Source organism: Ascaphus truei, chromosome 3, assembly GCF_040206685.1.
Source record: "Ascaphus truei isolate aAscTru1 chromosome 3, aAscTru1.hap1, whole genome shotgun sequence".
In the NCBI taxonomy this organism is placed as follows: Eukaryota; Metazoa; Chordata; class Amphibia; order Anura; family Ascaphidae; genus Ascaphus; species Ascaphus truei.
In genome coordinates this window covers 30,806,710-30,828,352 of record NC_134485.1, presented here as the reverse complement: position 1 = coordinate 30,828,352, position 21,643 = coordinate 30,806,710, and the positions used below count along the sequence as shown (strand labels likewise).

The 21,643-nt window shown below is 40.2% G+C and overlaps 1 protein-coding gene across 6 annotated transcripts in view; it reads right to left on the bottom strand.

Annotated features, from left to right (window-relative positions):
• Positions 1-21,643, bottom strand: part of GRIK1 (glutamate ionotropic receptor kainate type subunit 1) — a 376,065-nt gene that overhangs the window by 213,719 nt on the left and 140,703 nt on the right. For 5 of the 6 annotated variants that reach the window (XM_075593906.1, XM_075593909.1, XM_075593907.1 and 2 more), the window contains exon 2: positions 1,022-1,189. The exons of the other annotated variant lie outside the window; for it this stretch is intronic. In XM_075593906.1, the coding sequence (XP_075450021.1) occupies positions 1,022-1,189 (168 nt within the window). The remainder of the gene's footprint in view (positions 1-1,021; positions 1,190-21,643) is intronic. 6 annotated transcript variants of the gene reach the window in all.

Below are 21,643 nucleotides of genomic sequence, written 5' to 3'. Positions count from 1 at the left end.
TTCCCCTTACTTCATTTCATACAGCTCACTCAACAGAGACTGTCCTTATTAATGTGATGTTTCTTGAGTCCGTGTATTTGCTTGGTTTTCGAAATCCAACAGAGTTAGCCCAGCTGAGAAGTAGGGCAGAGAGAACGTCCACACATTCCAGCCGGTCACGCGCCATTACTTGTTCTATATGCGCAATTTTATCTGACGCCATGTTGCTATACCTGTTGGACTCAAGAAACATCACAGACAGACACCATAAAGACACACCAATTGCCACTGATTTGGATATGCACGAAAGATTGGGAAATTCGTGAGTCCACACTCTGTTGGATTTCGAAAACCAAGCAAATACACGTTATTTCCAAACATATTGCACTATATTTTGTATGCTTTGTATCTGCGCTCCCCAAACATCCGGACTATTGCACATTTGGGATTGAGAAAAACAATCCAGAAAGGGTTTGACCTGCGAATTACGATTTTATTATTGAGTGTATGTCACTTAAATTTTTGCAAATTATTTGCATTATCTGATTTTATTCACAAAAAAATCACTACATACCACAGGATATTTTTCTTATTATAAGAAATTATTAGGTCTAAGTGCCTATATGATAACACTTTTTTCTCATTTGTAACCATTGTATCTGTCATCATAACTCTGTGCCCAGGACATACTTGAAAACTAGAGGTAAGTCTCAATGTATTACTTCCTGGTAAAACATTTTTATAAATAAATACATATACTGTACATACATACATGGGATAAAATAAAAGTAATTCATTAATCCTTTGACCTGATGATAAAAACATCTCACCACAATTAAGTAAAAAGTTCTTGTAAAGACAGATTTTAATAATTAAGACAAAAATAACACCAATAGAAAGCTATTTTGAGATCAAGATCTCAAGAAAAGTAAGAACTTGTACATCATATGCGTGCAGTATTTTAGTGTTAAGACCAACTATCTGTGGATAGGATACAGCAGGGTAGTTAAACGAAGACATTAAAAATAAGTCAAACAATTACCTCTCCTCGAGGCTTCAAAGCTATCAAAGAGGTTAATTCTCTGGATGTCATAGGTTAGTGTGGTATTAGGCAGCAGGGTTCTGTTTCTGTTAATGTTGGTGACTGCAAACTTGAAAGCTAATTCTTCAACGTTAATTGGTTCATTTTCCAGTGTTTCAAAAATTCCTCCTGTAGCCAAGAGATAAACAAGAATAGCCGATATGATTATTTCATAGGACAGATTCTAAAATGCTATTCAAAACCAAACAGTAAGGGTGTAAAAAAATTGAAATCCCAGTGCTATCCATGAAAATAACAAAAAAACACTAAATAATAATTGCACTGCACATCAAAGGTACTTCATATACAAACAGTATGCACAGTATATCCAAGAAGTAGAATGAGTGTAGAGTAAGATGTATTGATGTTTAAAAGAAATTGCCTGTTTAGAGCTTGGGGAGAAGGTGCTCAGCATTGGTCCAAGGAGATGACAACATTGACTGTCGTGGATGGAAGTAGTAAAGTCATTGCCTTCTTTAAAAAAAAAAGCAATCCGGGGTTCTCAATATTTTGGGGGGAATATACTTTTTTAATTACCTGAAATTGAGGAGGGGCTCCCCTGTGATCATCGCAGGCAAGAAGTGGATACAAAATGGCCATGGTGTTAGACTCACTCTGGTGAGGGACCAATAGAAAGATGCAGTGACATCAGGAGATGACGTTGCGACTTTCTATTGGTGGCCTTGTGCCATATTTGTAGTTTTCTGTGTTAAGCACTTGCACATAACTTACAATACCTCAGTTCAGGTAAGTAAAAAAAAAAAATATGTGTTTTGCGGGCGATTGCTGCTTTAATGTACGTAAGTGGGTTGAATCATAGGAGTAAAGTACTTGCTCTATTTACATCGGATCTCTGCTGTATCTATTCATAAAGGAAAGGAAGATGGAAGAGAGAGGAATGTTACAGGATCAGCAAACCCGAGAGCATACAGTGTTCTTCCACAATGGATATATCATAACAAAGACAGAAGTCTGCACCTGTGCAAGCGAAATATTTATGAATCTTGTTAATCTTTGTTAATACCTTTCATGCAGATCTATTTGGACCACAGATTAATATCACCTAAACCAGAAGGATTTATTTGACGCCAAGAGAGAGGAAAATAATATTAGTTATAGGAACAACTTTTGATACATGCCATTATAATATTGCACTGACTCTCTCCTCCCCTAACTCCTCATACAGTTGTGTGAAAAAGAAAGTACACCCTCTTTGAATTCCATGGTTTTACATATCAGGAAATAATAACAATCAGCTGTCCTTAGCAGGTATTAAAATGAGGTAAATACAACCTCAGATGAACAACAACACATGACATATTACACCGTGTCTTGATTTATTTAACAAAAATAAAGCCAAAATGGAGAAGCCATGTGTGGAAAACTAAGTATACCTTATGATGCAAAAGCTTGTAGAACCACCTTTAGCAGCAATAACTTGAAGTAGTCGTTTTCTGTATGACTTTATCAGTCTCTCTCACACTGAAGACATCCAGGCAGGTATATGTCAAAGGGTATTCTTTATTGCATCCACTGCAACTCATCACACAGCGACACAGTACAGCAGAACATCACAGCTTCTGAGTGGTACACACCCCCTGGTATTCTGCGGTGCGGGTCCATGATTTTACTCAGGCCTAGCCTGAGCTGAACATGCCTGCCCTCACAATGGGGAGGAGCTTACAGCTCTGGAGCATGTCCTGCTAGCTTGAAAGCAGAGCTCCAAAAGACACAGTATATTTTGTTGCATTCTCCTAAAAGCACTTCCAGAAGGGGCGGGCTCATGACATCAGACCTATCATGATAGGATCTCTCTCTCTTGCCATGAGTCACCACCCTCCTCTAGTTACTCCCAGGAGAAACTCACGGGGGGTCAATAGCCCACAGATTAACTCTGTCATGCCTGCAGCTATCAGGATTTACAGACAGAGCAGGGAAGAACTGGCACAGATGACATACCTGCTATATTGACAACACAAGGGTGATGTTATGATGCCAGAGGCAGGGCTATGCTCAGAAGGTTATGAAACAAAGGGTTGGATTATGGTGTGATGAAATGAGTTATGACACAAGAGTGGCGGGTTATGGTGTGATGAGGTGGGTTATGACATAAGGTGGGTGGGGTTATGACATGAAGGGTGGGGCTATGGTGCGATGAGGCGGGTTATGACATAAGAGGGGTTGGGTTATGACATGAATTGTGGGGTTATGGTGCAATGAGGCAGGTTATTACACAAGAGGGGCGGGATTTAGATCTCAGGGTCCCCCATCAGCATGAGATTTACCTCATTTTTGCTTGAGACCGTGGGACTCGTGAAAAGGCTGCATGTTTCATAGGGGCCTTAGGACATGTGCAAATTACACGTGTAAATTAGGACAAGAATATCAGCTACAAAAGCATGAATAAACCTAAACAAATATTGTTCTGCTTACAAAAATAAGCAAATGTTTGTTACCGGTGATGAATATCTATATTTTCTGTCTCTCCTATCCAGTCCAGACGTGACAGAAGTTTGTGTTCCTATTAGTGATAGGATTTCACATGTGTTCCTCCCTAGTGGCTCTCCTGCGGTGTCATTTTACTGAATTGTAAATGTGGTGTACATTCTGCATACTATCTCTCTTGTGTGTCAATTAAAAGAAAAAAAAGTAGCTGACAAAACAGTTTAAAATGCAAAATTAGATTTAGTCTAAGAAAGAAAATCTATATTTTGGTCTCAAGTGCATGAGCACAGAAAATGTATATTACCATAGTTTGCCCTTAGTGATATTTTATCTGGAAACAATGAAAAAGTGCCTCTGTCATTTGTTATTATAATTTGGAGCATAGCCCTACACATTCCTCCTAATGGATCATTGTTTTGCTGCTTAGACAGTTATTTTCTATTTACTACATGGCTTGTCATTCAGCTAAATAAATTATGACTTTTCTGTAAATGACAGATGTCCATGAAGTGTATTGGAACGGAAAAACTGTGCATGGGATCCAAATGAATGATAGAAAATATATACCCCTTCAACATGGCATTTAATCTGGATGCAAAAAATAGGAATGAAGTCTACAGGAAATAGAAAATAAATCTTCAAAAGTAATTCAATATTTAGGGTAATTTTTTGAATGATTATGAATAAAAATGGGCAGATTTGTGGTTTCCGAAATCTGAACTTTCTTAAGTTTTAACTCCGGAAGAAATGTTTAAATCTGAGGTAAATACAAGCCGCAACCAGACCGGGGGCGCTGTGATGGCACGGGCAAAATGGCTGGCATATTAAAGGGTATGCCCAGCCATTGCCCCTATCCATCTGGATGGATCTCTAGGATCTCCCCTGCAGATCTATCTTATGTTTCTCATCTGGCCAAGAACCCTGTGGTTTGCAATGTATTACTGTATGTGTTCCTTTATTCAATGTATTCCTATGTGCTGTAACTGTGAAAATGCATTTTATTGTTCCCTTGGGGTTCTAGTTTATTAATACTGCACGACAAGAGAACAGGGTTCTAGCTAGTTGAGAACGGGGAGGAGCATTGCGGGGACAACGGGAGAATGGGGATTGGCAGCCCTGGGAAGATGATGATCCAAAGATTGGAGCGTTTATCTGCCAAGACACTGAGGCACCTATCTCTGCAGGAGATATCCAGCTGGTCAGGGGAACAGTTGCTGGGTTTGAGCCCCGTAGGCGCTGTTCCGATTGGCCAGTTTGTATTTCCCACTGTACTGTAAACCTTTCCCTGGGGGCCATCCTGGCCACACAGTCACATTCCCAGCTCAGATTGGCTACTAAGGTCGAGGCCTCGCATCTGAGCTGTAATTGGTCACGACCCCATCTTCCATGAATTCCTATGAAGATAAGGAAACTACTGTATGTAAAGGGGAGCCAATCTGAGCTCCAACGACTGTCCCAGAGTTAGCATGTTAGCTGACTAAGTGGTGTGCTCAGAGATTTTGCCGGAGACACCCCAGATCGGGGCCTGGGGCTGACCCGATTGTGAAATTCAACCTTGCTTTGTGCCCTGGGATTTTTGATTTACTGGTGTATCTCCGAGAGGCTTTGCCGGAGATACCGAAGACGAGGCTTGCCAGTGGAACATTTGAAGTTGCTATTTTGCAGATAACATCCCTGAGGTCTGGAAGCCCTGACACCCCTGCGGATGTGGAAGTACCCCTGGGTAAGCCTATTGATGTGCGCCAGCACCTAGTAAACTAGGATTACCCCCATAACCCCTGTTTTGGAGAGTGTAAGCGCTTTTCTGTATTGTTCTGTGCCTACTTGCTCGGGTCGGAATAAATATAATTAGGTTGAGTCCTTTGTCCAGTCTGGTGCCTTTATCCTGGTGAATTCTCCTGGCCTACCATGACTGGTGCATCCTTGGATTTCCTTTTTTTCTGGGGGGGGGACTTTTGGGTTCACAAGCTAGCAAACATATACACAAAAGTCCAAAACATATATAAAATAATCCTGTTTATTTTTAATGCATTCCATAATTTGTTTACAAATTCAAAACAAAAAAAAAAGAACTATTTTGGACTAAAAATTAAAACACCAGTGAAAGTGTCCACCCTTAATTTTGAAGGGAAAAGGCTAGAGAATGAGATCCAAGCAGAGCCATAAGGAGCTATTCATTAATATGTGATAATGCAGGTTTTCATCAAGGTGCGATAGTGCAGATCTTTAACTACTGCACAAAGATTCCCATTGACTTAAATGGGAGTTTCTGTGTGGATACCGCATCAGCAGTAAACTATTAATAACCACCTCAGTGGTAACTGATCATTAAATTATGAAAACATGATATCGAGCAATATGACTATCTTCATATAGATACATTAAGAATGAAAATAAGGTTGCTGGAGTATCTTCTACAGAGAGGCATATGTTACATCAAAGAAATGTTCTGGGTTGGGGGATATCATTATTACTATCATCATTTATGCATAACGTGCCAACATATTCCGTAGCCCAGTACAGTAGAGTTGAGGACGAACGACAATAAAATAGCAAATATTAATATACATTTTTACAGTATGAAAAGAGGGCCATGCTCCAAGGAGCTTACAATCTATAAGGAAGGGTAACTGGAAACATAGGTGTTAGTCTTTGGACTGTAAGACCCCCCTAAGAGAGAGACTGAGAAATATAATGAGACTGTGCAATCATGAACCAGCAAGGGATAGATTAATGTTTTAATACAGAAAAGGGTTAGTTTAAGGAAGATTAGCAAATATATTATTAAGATAAAGGCAAATATAGCTTGTCTGAAGAAAAAGATGTTTGCTTCTTAACCACCAACTTGCTAACATAGGAACAAGGCCACCCAGCCCCCTGCATTAAGCTCTTCACCCCGACCACACACAGTAATTATCACTTGAGATCTGACTCCGAAAGACTGTTCACAGTCCCAAGATTTAACGAGGAATCTGGTTGCACCTCATCACTGGAACAATCTACAAGAGACCCTGAAAACCGCCTCCAGTATAAGTAATTTCAAGACTTCAGCTGTCTCTCATTTTAATCTCGTCTGTAACTATTAGCTACTGTACGCCCATAATCATATATTACTGTATCTCTAACTGTCCTAAATTGTCGGTCAATTGAATGTATAACCTCTGTTCATTTAATGTAACCATGTATGGTCATCATAACTCTGTGCCCAGAACATACTTGAAAACGAGAGGCACAGTAACTCTACAAGTATTATTTCCTGGTAAAACATTTTTATAAACAATTAAATTAACACTAAGCCACAGAAAGAAAGAAGAAAACAGGACAGTTGTAACACAAGATACAGCTAGCGGCGTAGGAAAATTAAATGTGCATGAGTAATAATGATTTGAGAATTAAGTAGAGTTACTGTTTTCTTCCACTATATTTACTAGTGAGTTAGAAGAGATCTTTAGTCTAGATCAGGGTGCTTCCTCTCCTCACACAGACAATATTGTACTAGAAACGTCTTTGTGTCGAACTCTACTAACTACATTGGTAACCCCAACGTGATGGGAAAATGAAGCTAGATTCCAGGGACATCCGAGTGACCGGAGAAGGGAGAATAGAAAGATTTTGTGAGGGATTGGACTCCTAGATCATAATATCCACTTTACAGTTTACTACTGTACTGTATATGTGTTTAAAGTGATGTGTGCCTTAATCTGGTCACTGAGTGCTCATCCATCCATCATCATAGTTGCATGTTTGTGGTATTGTAAATCTACAGTAATGTAATATTGAGATCAGGGCTTGCTTGATGGCAGTGAAATCGGTGCGAGCGCACTGAGCCCGAACTTACTGAAACCCACGTGCCTTTCCTCGGCCCAACATCCTTAATCACAGTTTAAATGTTGTGGTGGTTAAATTAATCACCAGAACATTTAAACTGGAGGAGAGCGCGTGGTATCTGTAAGTGCTGACATCTTCTCCTGCTTCAATGCATACGCCTTGACGATGCAACATCATATGAAGCAAGGACCGGCAAGAGGCCCCGCGCCTAATCTGATATCACGTTGTCAATGCGATTGCTGGAGATGCCGATTCCGGAGGAGGTAAGAGGACTTGAGCATAAAGTGTACCGGGCCCCACCAAACTCCCAGTTGGCCCTAATTGAGATTATTCATTAGCTAATATAGTCATATCAATAAGAACAAATATGAGGACTCAAATTCACATTGGTGGTGGTTATGCTTTGAAATATCCTTTTTACATATTTGTAAAAAAAAAAGTGGGGGCTTCGATGTGAGTTTAATGTTGTGACAGTGAGAAAATTATTAACAAAAATCATAATTTTATTTTAATTTAAATGAACACCTATATGGCATATGTAACACAAAATGTGAAATCAACATGAATGTAGTTTTTTGTTACACTACTGTATACTGGCATACCCCGCATTAACGTACGCAATGGGACCGGAGCATGTATGTAAAGCGAAAATGTACTTAAAGCGAAGCACTACCTTTTCCCCACTTATCGATGCATGTACTGTACTGCAATCGTCATATACGTGCAGAACTGATGTAAATAACGCATGTGTAACAGGCTCTATAGTCTCCCCGCTTGCGCACAGCTTCGGTACAGGTAGGGAGCCGGTATTGCTGTTCAGGACGTGCTGACAGGCGCATGCGTGAGATGCCATTTGCCTATTGGGCGATTATGTCCTTACTCGCGAGTGTACTTAAACTGAGTGTCCTTAAAGCGGGGTATGCCTGTATTTAGTTTGGTTAAATGAAAACTTTGGTAGTTTTCCTAAGGAAACATAAGGGATATATGTACAGCCTCCCATGGTTCCTTTTGAAATTCAAACCAATGTTAAAAATCATGAAGGGGAGGTTTGGGAAATTCTGATGGCAGATTCCCAGGTCTATCCTATTAAATTAGGTGTATATTCAAAATGTTATTGAGACTCTGAGGGAAGGTAACTTGCTGATATTGATAATATTAAAGTTATTTCATATCTACATGGTCCATTTTTCAAATGTGAAGGTTGTTCTCTAATATCCTGAATAGAAAGAATTATACTATTTACCTGCTCACACCCATTTGCGGCATATTAGGTGAAATGTTATTAGATCCAGAACTTCTTCATAATTTGACCATTACAACTCAATCCACAAATACATTAATTGCAATCCATAATATGTAATATTATGATCTATTTGTATGTGTTTATAATTGAAAAATCTAATGAAAGATTAAATGAATACCCCACACATTGTGGTAGGCAGGTTATATGGGAATACACACAGGGGTTAGCTGTTTTAGAGATAACAATACACCCTGCAACTGTTTTAATTGTAATGACTATTTGTATAGATTCCTTTTTTATTGCTCATATTTTTCTGGGCTGCTTTATACTTACACATGTTTTGAGCTGGATTTTTAGTTGTGTGAAAGGGAGTGAAAGATTTTGTTTCACGATTTCATCACCCCATCCACGAAGAGGACCACAAAAGAAAGTGATTGTAACCCAATTCGGTCAAATGGGGAATTATGTTGGACTTTGAAATGTAAGACCCTGATAAGAGACCACCATAAGGGAGAGAGACTGAGTAATACAGTATGATGAGTGTGCAATCATGAACCAGCAAGGGATGGCTTAATGTTTTAAGGCAGAATATGGTTAGTTTGAAGAAGATTAGCAAGGTATCTTATCAAGATAAAGGCAAATATAGCTACATGAAACATTTAAGAATTGCACAAGGTCTATAGGTAATTGACCTTGCCTGAAGATAAAGATGTTTGCTACAACCAAAAATCTGCCCAGGACCCTACACTAAGCCACAGAAAAAAGATCACAGGAAAGTGTTAACAGAAGATAAAGATAGGACTGTGGGGAAATTAATTGTGCATCAGTAAGAATGACCTGAGGATGAAGTAGAGATGCGGTTTTCTTCAAGTATACAGTATGTACTAGTGCTTTAGGAGTGTGTGTGCTCTACTGTCTATCCTAATTGCATGCTGTGTTATTACAAAAACTACTCTGAGAAACGTCTTTGTATCAAACTATACTTCCTTCTACAGGGTACAGGGAGAGGAGGAGGTTGGTGTGTTTGGGAAGTATAGCAGAGCAGCTGTAACATCAGTGAATAGCAGCAAATAGCTGACACCCTTTGATTATAACACAAATTGTAATAGAGAAGAAATGAAAATAGGTTAAATGTATTGATTGAGCTCTATATTATGCATATTGACTTAAGAGTTCTTCACTTTTGGCCCTGCTCTCCTTCAGTCATTGTGTTATCTTTATATACAGTAATGTGTATGTGTTGGGGTACCCCCTGGCTACTAAATATATCCAATGGGCTGGCAGTAAACCCTGGTATTCACAGGTTTGCCAGTAGTTATCATGGATTTTTCCCCCTTCATCCTTTGGTGCTGCGCTTGAATGACAGCACGGGGTGGCATATCCTGTTGTGGTTGGGGTGCCTGCCCTCTGGCTGTACTTAAGAGCAGGACCGCCCTAAAAGTAGGTGGTTGTCCTTCCCCATGAGAAAGGCAGGTCACGTCTGGGAGCCTGAGATTGGGGCCTTCCCATGTCCTCCTCCCTCCGGGGAGGAGTAGAGTGACTATACGTCTGCCTCTGCTAGGGAGGAGGGGAAGAGCTAGGACGGCTGTGGGTGCCCTAGGCCCGTAGTGACTGTCCAGGGACTATCTCCGGTGATATCTGAAAGAAGAGACTGTGATCCGACTGTGCTGAGTACCTGTATTACTGCCATAAGAGTAGTAATAAACCCGTTCCTGTTTTGCAATATAACACCCGCCTGGTGTGTGATCTAATTGGGGGGAGAGTTACAGTTCTACTGTGGGAGATCGCCTCCACATCCCTGGAGCCTACGGCAGATGGAGGCGCTGTACTGTTAAGTATTACTTGGGTTATGGACCCCAGAAGCCTGTTCCTGTGTCTCAAGGTTACCGTGGACAACTCAGCCCTCTTGTTACGAGCAGATATGCACCACCAACACCCAGTAATGGCTCTGATATGCGATAGGGGGGGGGCTTGGGCACCGTTACATGTACAAAATATTTCCTGCGTCGTTTGTTTACAAGTGTGTTACTCTTTAAAGCATTGTTTTTTTTCTTTATCTCATAACAGAGTTTTCTGTGATCACAGTATGCATGCAGACAAGGCATTTTTTTCCAAATATCATGACGTGATCAGTATATAGGTACATTTACTTCTAAAGCGTGTAATAAAGTCCTTGCTGCTTCGCCCGCGGGCGCGCGCCTGGCGTTGCGCATGCACGTGGCGTGTGCATTTAGTTGTTAGGGTGGAAACGGTGAAGCTCACGGTTAGGGGGCGTGACTCTGATGTCACAGCGTTAGGCCGCGCTGTGATTGGTTCGCGGCGTGGCTGCAGCGCTAAAATACAATTTTATTGTATTTTCCCTGGTCTGCCATGCCACCACTCACAGCTGTGCACGCGCGCGTCCCAAGTATACCAAAATCTGGCTAACACAGCCAATTATAATTGCCGCGCGCACGGCAGCACATGCGAGCGCACTATATTACACGCCTAAGAACTGAAGAAAAATATACTTTTTCTTTTGAAAATATAGAGTCACTGGAATGTCAAACAACATGTGAACGCCGTATAACAAAAAATATGTAGGCAAAAGTTAAATTATGCAGAGCTAACTATAGCTTGTTCAGGTCTACTAAGATTAGACGGTCCATTAAGCATTTCAGGGCTGGTTGTAGTAGCTTGTTAAACAAACATGGAACTGTTGGTGGAAATAATGGATGAAATAAAACTGATTCAGCAGATACCAGCTCAACAATGTCCCTGTTACTGATAGCAGTGCAATAGTTAATGATGCAGTCCTTCCCATCACCAAAGTGAACCATCCGATGCAACACGTGTAAGGCGTTAAGTCTTGGTGACTGGTGCCTTGAAGGCATTTATATGCAAGGTAAATAACTTTTCAAAGTTGTTTTATAGACATAAAAAAGCAGAATCGTTGAAGGGGTTTAACTTCCTTCAGTTCAGTGGTGGCCAACTCGTTCTCAAGGGTCACCCACAAGCCTCTGATTGAGACTCCGGTGCTGAAGCAGGGATATCCTTAAAACCTGACCTATTGGTGGCCATGGAGGACTGGAGTTGGCCTCCCCTGTTGTAGCTAGTCCAATTTAGTGATGATTATTCATAAAACTGTGGTAGTGCCGATTGGGGCACTATCGTACTTTAATGGAAGTTTCCATGCTTTAGAGCCTTGATCGGTAAGCCCGTTTTGAGTTGAAAAGGATGCACCCTCCTATTCCCCATTCACACTATAGTTAACCCTTTCATTTTCCCTGCCCATGCATACTACAGTGCATTAGTAAGTTGTTAGAGAGCCATGTGAAACTGTCGCCATTCACCTGTAACATTTCAAAGTTTATTTAACGATGATAATACAGCGGGTCTACTGCATGCTTATAGGGGTCCATGTTAAAATGGACATGAAGTTAAACGCGACACTGCATGCTCATTTATATCATTTCCCAGAATCCCTGGCTGCAGTGGAAGCATTTTATGCTAAGAGATGTTGGTGAGTTGCAGGCCTGTCTGAGACGTGAATGTGCTCATAAGTGATATATGGATTTGCTTTAATGATGATGCAAATAGAGATAATAATCAGCGGCTAGCTGATGATAAACAAGATCTGCGAGGAAGAATGTATTCATTCCTACGACTGTGATTTTAGTACAAGTGATCGATTGTTTCTCTCCTACTGTTGTTAGCAAATTAGTCAACCTAATCTAAACAAGTGGCACAACTGTACCAATCAATCATGTTGTGCGCTTCACACACTATGAGCCACAGGCATAAAAAAAAGATCACACATATCAAGCGACAGATAGCATGGGCGAGCGGTCTAAGGTACTGGATTAAGGCTCCAGTCTCTCAGGATGCGAGCGTTCAAATCCCACCGCTGCCATTAAGAGTAGTCACTAAACTACAGAGTGGCCCTTGTTGGTGACATCCAGAGTGGAAGACGACTTCAGTCAGCCCAGTGCATGCTGTGACGGACGCGGAGCAGATGCTGTTGCTGTGAATACAACTGTCTGTCCATATGACCCAGGGTGGTCTGAATGCTCACAAACAAAGGCACTTATGTATGTTGAATACTTGGTGTTTTTAATATTAAAAGCAGTATTATACTATTTTGCTTTTAACTTTTTTGTATATGGATTTCCCTCCCTTTTCTATGGATCTGGAGTACCTATCTGGAAACATAAGTTGGTAACTTCTAATAACCACAACGCCTTATTATCACGTCGTACACGTGAGTGCAAATTTTATAGCGCTTTCAACATTGATTTCATTCGTTGGGGTTGACAATATTGCACTATTCTGTGTCTCTACTTTTTTTCCATGTCCTGATGTGATTTGCGCACCTGTTTCTTCTTCGATTGCTGATTGGATTTGGTCTGAATCCTGTGTCTGGAGCTACACTCTTTAAGGACAGTATATTATTCAAATGTTATTGGTTATAAGTGATGTTATTTGCGCTTGTTTATTTTTTCAATAATCAACGGCTAGCTGATGATAAACAAGATCTGCGAGGAAGAATGTATTCATTCCTACGACTGTGATTTTAGTACAAGTGATCGATTGTTTCTCTCCTACTGTTGTTAGCAAATTAGTCAACCTAATCTAAACAAGTGGCACAACTGTACCAATCAATCATGCCGTGCGCTTCACACACTATGAGCCACAGGCATAAAAAAAAGAGGCTGAAGTGATCTCGAAAGCTGACATTTTTTTTAATAGTCAAATATAGGCACCACTTTCACCAAAAATTTATTATTTCTTTACTGACAATGAGCAATGATTAAACTGTACAGTACTTCTATGACATTCATTGAAAGTCACATGTGGTTCTCTAGGGTTCAATTTTCTTTATTTCCCCCATCCTCTGAATAGAGCTGATTTCTTACCCCTCTCTGGGAAATGGCTTCTCAGCACACTAATTACAGGTCATAATCATGTGAAGACGTATTTCCTTATGCTGGAAAAGCAACAGTTGAAGTGTAATGGCACTAGTATGGGTTTTATATCCACCCCCAAATTACCGCCTACTTACTTTTATTTACACATTTAGAATTCCACTTTCAAAAAATAGAAAAAAGTTTTTTTTTTTAGAATGCCTTTCTCCTATTATACTGCTTAAATATGACTCAAATATTCAGAGAAACAGTACCACTACTTTTTTTCATGACACTTTGGGGCAGATTCATCAAGATCCGATGTGGCGTACTGCACCTCAATCTGCCGTTAACTGTCATTAAAGTCTATAATAATTCATGAGTGTAGCCATGCATGTAAAATGGTCTGCAGTTGTCTCTCTGGCTGGCAGTAAACCTGGTAAGTTACAGGGATGCCAGCAGTAATCATGGAGGTTTGCCCTCACAACCTGGTGAGGTGCCCTATGTATGGATGGGAGTGGCTACATGCTCTGAGTCCACAGTTAGTGACGTCAGAGATGTGCCTGTTTCCTGAGGTATATAAGGCACAGCACTGCCCAAAGTTAGTGTGTTGGAGGGAGAGCGGTGGAGAGAGTTACAGGAACAAGTCTGTGTTGAGACTTGGGAAATGAAGGGCCCACTAGTGCAGTAACTAGTGGCCCGTTTCTACATTAAGCCTGACCAGGCCACACTGTGTCCAGGGACCTGGCACAGGGGTGATCTCCCTATGGGGAGAGGGGATCCCACTCCATTGGAAGGGCGTACCTTTTCAAGGGACAGTACGGCGAGATGTGCGGCTGAGCTACACGCTGCAAGGGGCAGTCTGTCCATATCAACATCAATAAAGATGCCCTGTTCAAAGACAACCCCACTGTGTGAGTGTGAAGTTACTCTCCAGTGGAAGTCACCACCAAGAAGGAGTTCCTCATCAGACCCATCTCCCTGCGGATGCAGAGATGCTGATGAGGTGGACGCGCTGCACGTGATATAGGTAGGACTCACACACTACCTCAGCTGCCTGTCTGGGTTGGCACTCCCCAAATACCATCAAGCGGGAGACTCAGGAGTCCTGTTGCCGACAGGTGCACCACCAGACACGAAAATGTAATGGGGGCTGGATAGACCACAGGGGCCAATATGAGATTGGGTGGGGGCCCAAGACCCGTTACATGAGTGTGATCACTCCCACTATTTGTGCTCAGCGGGGAAGGGTTATATCTAGTCAAATATATGGAGCACAACTCCCTTTTTCCCCCATGATAAATCTGGTGCTGTTTTGCAGCCTAGAGACTTTGATACATAACCCCGTGTGTGCATGATTCCATATTACATTAGTCAACATTAGAGATGTAAAACAAAGAACAATTCTTGCGCTCCTACCAATTGAGCTAAAATATACTAGTGACATTTTTACATTTAGAACCTAAGTCTGTGTGACAAAGGAGTCATTTGGTTGCATCTTTTGATCAAAACATGGTTCAAGCTGCCATCCTCGTCAAGGTAGACTCTGTTTAGCAAGTACCTACACTGAATATGCAATTTCTTATTATCCTATGGTCTAAACGTTGTGAAGTATGTGAAAGTGCCCTGAAGGGGTTAAATAAATGAAGCATATGCTTATTTGTGATTTAGTGCAGTTAAAAGCTGGCCAAAGCTAGTAACAAAGTTCCCTTATTATGTAAGTAAAGTGTGGGTGCACAAATACCCTAGTGTGAAATATTAATATGCATATCTCTTCTTTATGTCAGCCATAAACACTCACCTACTCTTCAGGGGAGGGTAAAGTGTAGACTGACAATGAGGTATATAATGACTTTATGCTAATTGGAGAAATGTCATATTCAGTGTAGGTCCTTCACTTCACCCTCAACTGAAGAGTAGGTAAGTGTTTATGGCTGACAGAAAGAAGAGATATGTGTATTCATATTTCATACTAGAGTATTTGTGCACCCACACTTTGCCTTTATAATAAGGGAACTTTGTTACTTTGTAAGCTATGAAAAAAGACAAATACATAGAAAATAAAGGAATGAAACGAAGATCAAAATATATATAAATAGAAATGCACACATTAGCCAGTAACCTGTAAGATATATCTAACATATTTATATTTGAGAACAAGTCTCAGCATCTATCAAGGAACCCCAATTCTAATACAGAGGAACATCTTTAAGTACAATATATTATCATATATACTATACACAGTTCTACAGCAATCCTCAGCCCCTAGTATTAGCAGTGTTATAAATATCCCAAAGGAAGAGAGACAATAGAACTTATGGTCCATGTATCTGTCTGAGGGACATGCAATATCCATAGTCAGGCAACATTTGAAGATTAACTTAAATATAAATAAAAAAAAACAAATGCAAAAAGTAAATTAGATAGAACCCAAAGGACTTAAATCAACAATCTCAGAGGAATTGTATTAAAGTAGAGGAAACTGGAAAAAAGGGAACTAAAACTACATTGAAGCCAGCTCTCATAAAGGGAGATAAGTACACAGAACTGCATAATACTAATAGTAAATAGACAAATCCATTTTGATCCTTTCAAAATGGGATAGTATCCAAGGAAATACATATCAAAAGAGAGCGAAAATTCAGGGCACACAAATTACAGAGAGGCCAATAGACCCCTAGTTCAGGGTCATTTGACATATTTCCACCAGCAGACTATTCTGCATAATGAGTGTTAGTACTGTATATCATGTCAACTACGAACATATATCCGAGGTGAATGTCTATTCAATTTAATATATCAAGAAGGCACCATATTGAGTGTAATCTGTTCCAAGGGCAACATGTTGTTACCTTATAACAAGGAAACTCCTGTACTGAATCCCTGATCTACTATAATACTTCTAGGTGTCAGGGCATCATATATATATCCAATAAGCTTCTCTCAGGAGGAGAAATTTCTCCCTATCTCCTCCACACCATAATTGGCTGTATAACCTCAATCACCATTCCTCTCATGGTGTAAACGGGGTGGTTCTCTCTCAGAAAATGAAGTGCAATCGAGTATTCATCCTCTTTTAACGTTCCCTTTTTGCTCTCTCTTTAATGCATTTAATATTACTTTTAGGTTCTGTAAATCTCTGTCAAATTGTCTTTTGGTTTTGCCAATGTAAACTTTACTGCATGGGCATTTTAGCATATACCTGTATACACAAAATGTGCTAAGGCAGTTCGTATAGCAGTTAATATCATATATTCGTACAGTATATGGATGAAAATACAGGTACCCTAAATTAGTGCATTTCATGTCCCACAGTTTTTACGTGTAACAATCCCGTTTGTTAGAAGGCGAATTAGCCATTTTTTTGTATTTGTGAACCGGATCTGCTTGCACTAGTAGATCTCTCATATTCTTATTACATTTGTATACCATAAGTGCTTTCTGCTTAATACTATTGGCACCATCACACGTTTCTGTTATCATGACGTCACTCATGACCTCTGATCTCAGATGTGGGAGGAGCTTGCTCTTTGAACAGTTAGTGTCAGTTAGTGTCAGTCTCTCAGTCTCTCTCTTCTCTCACATGTTCCCTGAGGATCATCATCTATGAAATGGCCGTTCTATATCTCATTAGCATAGGCGTGATGTTATTGTAATGTTATCTGCCAGTAACCTGACACTGTCAGTATGTTTCAGCATTACTCCGATCCAGAACCTGAAACACCTCTTTAACAAACATTGAGAAGGGAGAGGTGCTAAGTTAGTTCAATCATACTTAACTGTGGTGTTACACAGCCATTCAGACCCTGTAGAAGCTCTAATTTAGGGTCTGAATGTCAATAACACCAGGTTTAGGTTAGGTATGCCATTAGTTATGTTAAGTTCACTTCGTATGCTTAACGGATATTAGTGTGTATGCAATGTTATGATCATACAAAAGAAAACTTATCAAAATGTGGCGCTCCAAATAATCAGATATTAACCAGTGATAATAGTGTAAAAAATAATACACAGTGATACTTATGCAAACATATAGGAAGATGCAGCTGTAACCCAGTTGAGGTTTGCTCAGTCAATCCTCATGGTGTATAGTAGCGATGAAGTCTCCGGGAAGCGCAATATATGTAAAGAAAAATAAAATAGTGATAGTGCAATATTGTAAAAATTAGGTTAAAAAAATGATGACACTATTATATACTCACAAACGTGTGAGGTTTTGCAGGCACATAAAGGTATCTTTTTGGGACGCTCTTAGTTGTCACTCAATCACCAGGAGATGCAGAAATCAGTGTTTCCCCGTATGAATGGACTCCCAGGGACCTTATTTAAAAGATACAACTGGACATAGTGCAGACTGTATGTATAGTTTATAAATGGTAGGTAAAACAAATTACACTCACATGGCTTCAGATACAAGCAAGCATTTAGATCTCAATGGATCTCTATGGCCGGGTGGATGGTATCTCCGCTTCCCCTCTCTCGTGGCGTGCGTTCCACCGGTGCGTTCCAATCAACCGGAAGTGATGTCATCCGCCGCGTCCACTTCCTGGGGTTCCGGCCGTCTCAGGAATAAAACGTCACTCTACGCGTTTCACCACATAGGTTTCATCAGGAGTGACATTTTAGTGATAGGGAGAGATATATATACCCTAAACTGTGTTCTCATTGGTCAGTAGTTCACCTGATTCTATTTGAGTTAATCGTATACACTTAAGGCTATAATGAGACCAAAACGATGCTGTCTCTGTATTGCACATATTATAAAGTCATAGGTTAACAGTTATACATTGCAAATAACAAGTTTTAATACAATCCATCGTAAAATACACATCTTTTATACAATCGATTTAAAATGCATTGGTTTATTTGAATATAGTCCTCAATACAAAATTAACAATAAAATTCATAAAATAGTTTTAAAATTTAATCTAAATACAAAAACCCATGCCATTAGTTATGTTAAGTTCACTTGGTATGCTTAACGGATATTAGTGTGTATGCAATGTTATGATCATGCCTCAGAAAAACATTACTTAACATTATAGTATTGTGCTCTGATGTTACAGTATTACTATAAGTTAGGTTAACATCATGTTACATATCTTAACAGAGATGAGTGCATCTACAGTACATATACATGCAATTTTCTCAACATTAAATTATTTGTAAAAGTACAAAGGGATTAAAAAGTATATTCACAGCTCTGCATAATGCATATCTTTTCTTTCTGTTATTTAAAGACATTCATATTGAAAATGTGTGAATAATGCACATTTTGAAGCGATATACAAAAAGGTATACCATATGTACATTATTCTTAAATAATAATAATAAAACAAATCCATTCTGTATAGCTGGCTAATTCTAACCTGAGAACCCGGCATTAATGTGGGTCACATCTGCACTCGCACACTTGGCATAATTGCACAATTTACAATCAAACAACGAAGCATGCCCTTTTCACTCTTTTCCTACGCAGCCAGAATAAACTAATGTGCTTGCCAAGAGCTCATACAGACATAACCCCAATTGAATGCAGAACTCTTCCATAGCCATTCCCACCTACATCTCATACAGTATATGACTTAAACACAAGTGATTTGAATGAGATGGCCATAGCTAATATTAACAAATGAACAACTTCAACAAAATATCCTTGCCAGCTAACATTAATATCTGTCCATTAGAGATGTGTGAACTTGCCTAAATTCACTGCACCTATTTTTGTTTGAACTTACAAATAAAATTTGCGCATTTAAAAAAGTTTGTTAGAACTTTTTTCCCTAATTGATTCAGTCGAAATCGTCAGAGAGAGCAAGGGAGGGGAAGAGATAGTCCTCTATACTGTACCACATGTGGATGGATACCTGTGAACACACCTGAAGTACCTGGGAAAAATACTAATTTAAACCATTTCAATAAACTTTGCATATTCAAATTCACTTATTTTCTGGGTATCTCCGGTGTATTCACAGGTATGTATCCACATGTTGTATAGTGGGGTCTACCTTCCTTAACCCCCCCACAACCCATCCCCCATCTTATATCAGATCTTTAATTTAACATATGATTAGTCCTGCTAAAGGTAAATCGATGATTCATTGTATTTCATTATTATTGTTAATTGTCTACTAGGCTGTCAAGGGCTAGGGCGCGAAACGCGTAGGTGGGCTATATGCCTCTGTTTTTTCATTTGACCCAATAAATCCTTCTTTTATGGGAGCGCACTTCTCTGCATATTTTTCAAGAGCAATTCATCCGTAATGCTCCGTTTTTTCCTCTATTACCTTTTGCCTCTACTCCAAGCGCATTGCACACTCAGTACCTTAGGATGCATGGGATTGAAGTTTGGACGCTGCACTACTTAAGTGAGTCCATCTGTTATTATACAGCACAACTCGTTCGCCCAGATGGCTATATGAAAAGGTATGGTTCATTTATACACGTTGTTATTTCAGGACACTGGATGTGTTAACCTCTACTGCTGTGAATTGTGAGGTTTTCCAGACTAGCATTTCCTACCTACCCAATCAAGCCTTATATATGAATCTATGGATACCATAAGGGTACGTCTTGCTGGAATATGTATGCTTTATGTCTATGTCTGTCACTTTTTCTGAGCACCACACATGTTTCTGGACTCTGCCATGCGGCTTAAAAATTTTGAGAGCACAATGAGTATTATGACCTCCTACTTAAAGATTGTAATATTGGCAGACAAATGCAGTTCATTATGTACGGAACACTCTATATCCTTTTGTTTGAGTGCCCTAATAAGAATAATTACAGTTAATAAGCCTCAGGCATAAAGTACAGTATTTAAAGGCCCGGCACAGAGTGGAATAGTTGATTTGCATAGTTCAGTAAGTTTGATGCTGGGAGAAAAGGAAATATTTACCAGTGTAATCATTTTACTGGAGAACATTAATTAATCTCATCCTACGTTTCATTTAGAATAGAGAAGAGGGATATGCTGGGTATTGAACTAAACAGAGAGTGATTAGTAGAACGAAGCAGGGTCTTGCAGCAAGGAACGCAGAACAGCTTGTGCAGTGGTGCATACAGAACACTCGCAATCATACTCTGCATCACTAACATCAGAAAGCAGGAACCCATGAACCTTTTGGAAATGGGGATCATGATTGCAGTGACGATGAAGCCGCAGTAGTTAATGTTATTTCTTATTCTTTGATTATCTGGGTTTGACAAGAGGACATGGCTGGTTGGGCACATTGGGCACATTGGCTGGTGTTGGGCAACCATTTAGTAGTTAACACTAGGCATGTAAGTTCCCCACCATCCCTCCCTTTACTTTGTCTATTTATTTTTAAATAAAGAAAAAAATCAACTGTGTCCATGAATGTTTAATGTGTTAAATAAAATATTGGTATTTGTTTTTCTATTAATTGTAGTCACAGGTAATGGGTGTCCTTGCGAGCTTGTGCATATTTAGTATATGGATTGAGTTTTTGGCCCTATTTGGGGAGGGAGCAGCAATGCTGTTAGCTTTGCGGCTTGCGTTGTGCCAACCTTTGGCGTAATACGACTCTACATGCCGACATGGTATGCATGCAAGTGGCTGGAATATGGAATGTTATTTGTTTGTAAGCTGGCAAGGATATGTTTGTTAATAAATGTGTGACCGTTTTCATCCAAATCAATGTCCACGTTCTGAGTCTGGAATTGGCTAGGATGGCTGTGTTATTTAATGGGAAAGAAAGAAGAAAGCCCTGGACCTGCAGGTGGAGGGGTGGCATCGCTTGAGGCCTAGGAGCAAACACCCCTAAGAAGCTGTGAAGTCAGGCTAGGGATGGAGGGGTATGGAAGGGTATAATAGGGGAGGGTGCAGTATATTTCTTCTTTCTTCAAGGATCCATTGAAGTGAAGTTCAAGTTCCCTGTCTGGAGCATCCTGGTTCCTGGTATCCTGTCCTGATGGCTGTGCAGCATGTAGGTTGGATGGCCCAGTGGAGAGGATGGTGGTTGAGAATAGTGGCGGCGAATCATGGGTGTGGGAGCTGCAGGAAAAGGTGAGGCTGCCCAGTCCAAAGTGGCTGCTCGCTGAGTATTCGGTATGGAGCCGAGGCAGTGGAGTCGGATGGCGGTGGGGCAGACACTGGCAGCAGTGCAAGCCCCAGCAGGAGCACCGGCCTTGGCTGAGATCAGGAGGTACCTGGGCCTAGGG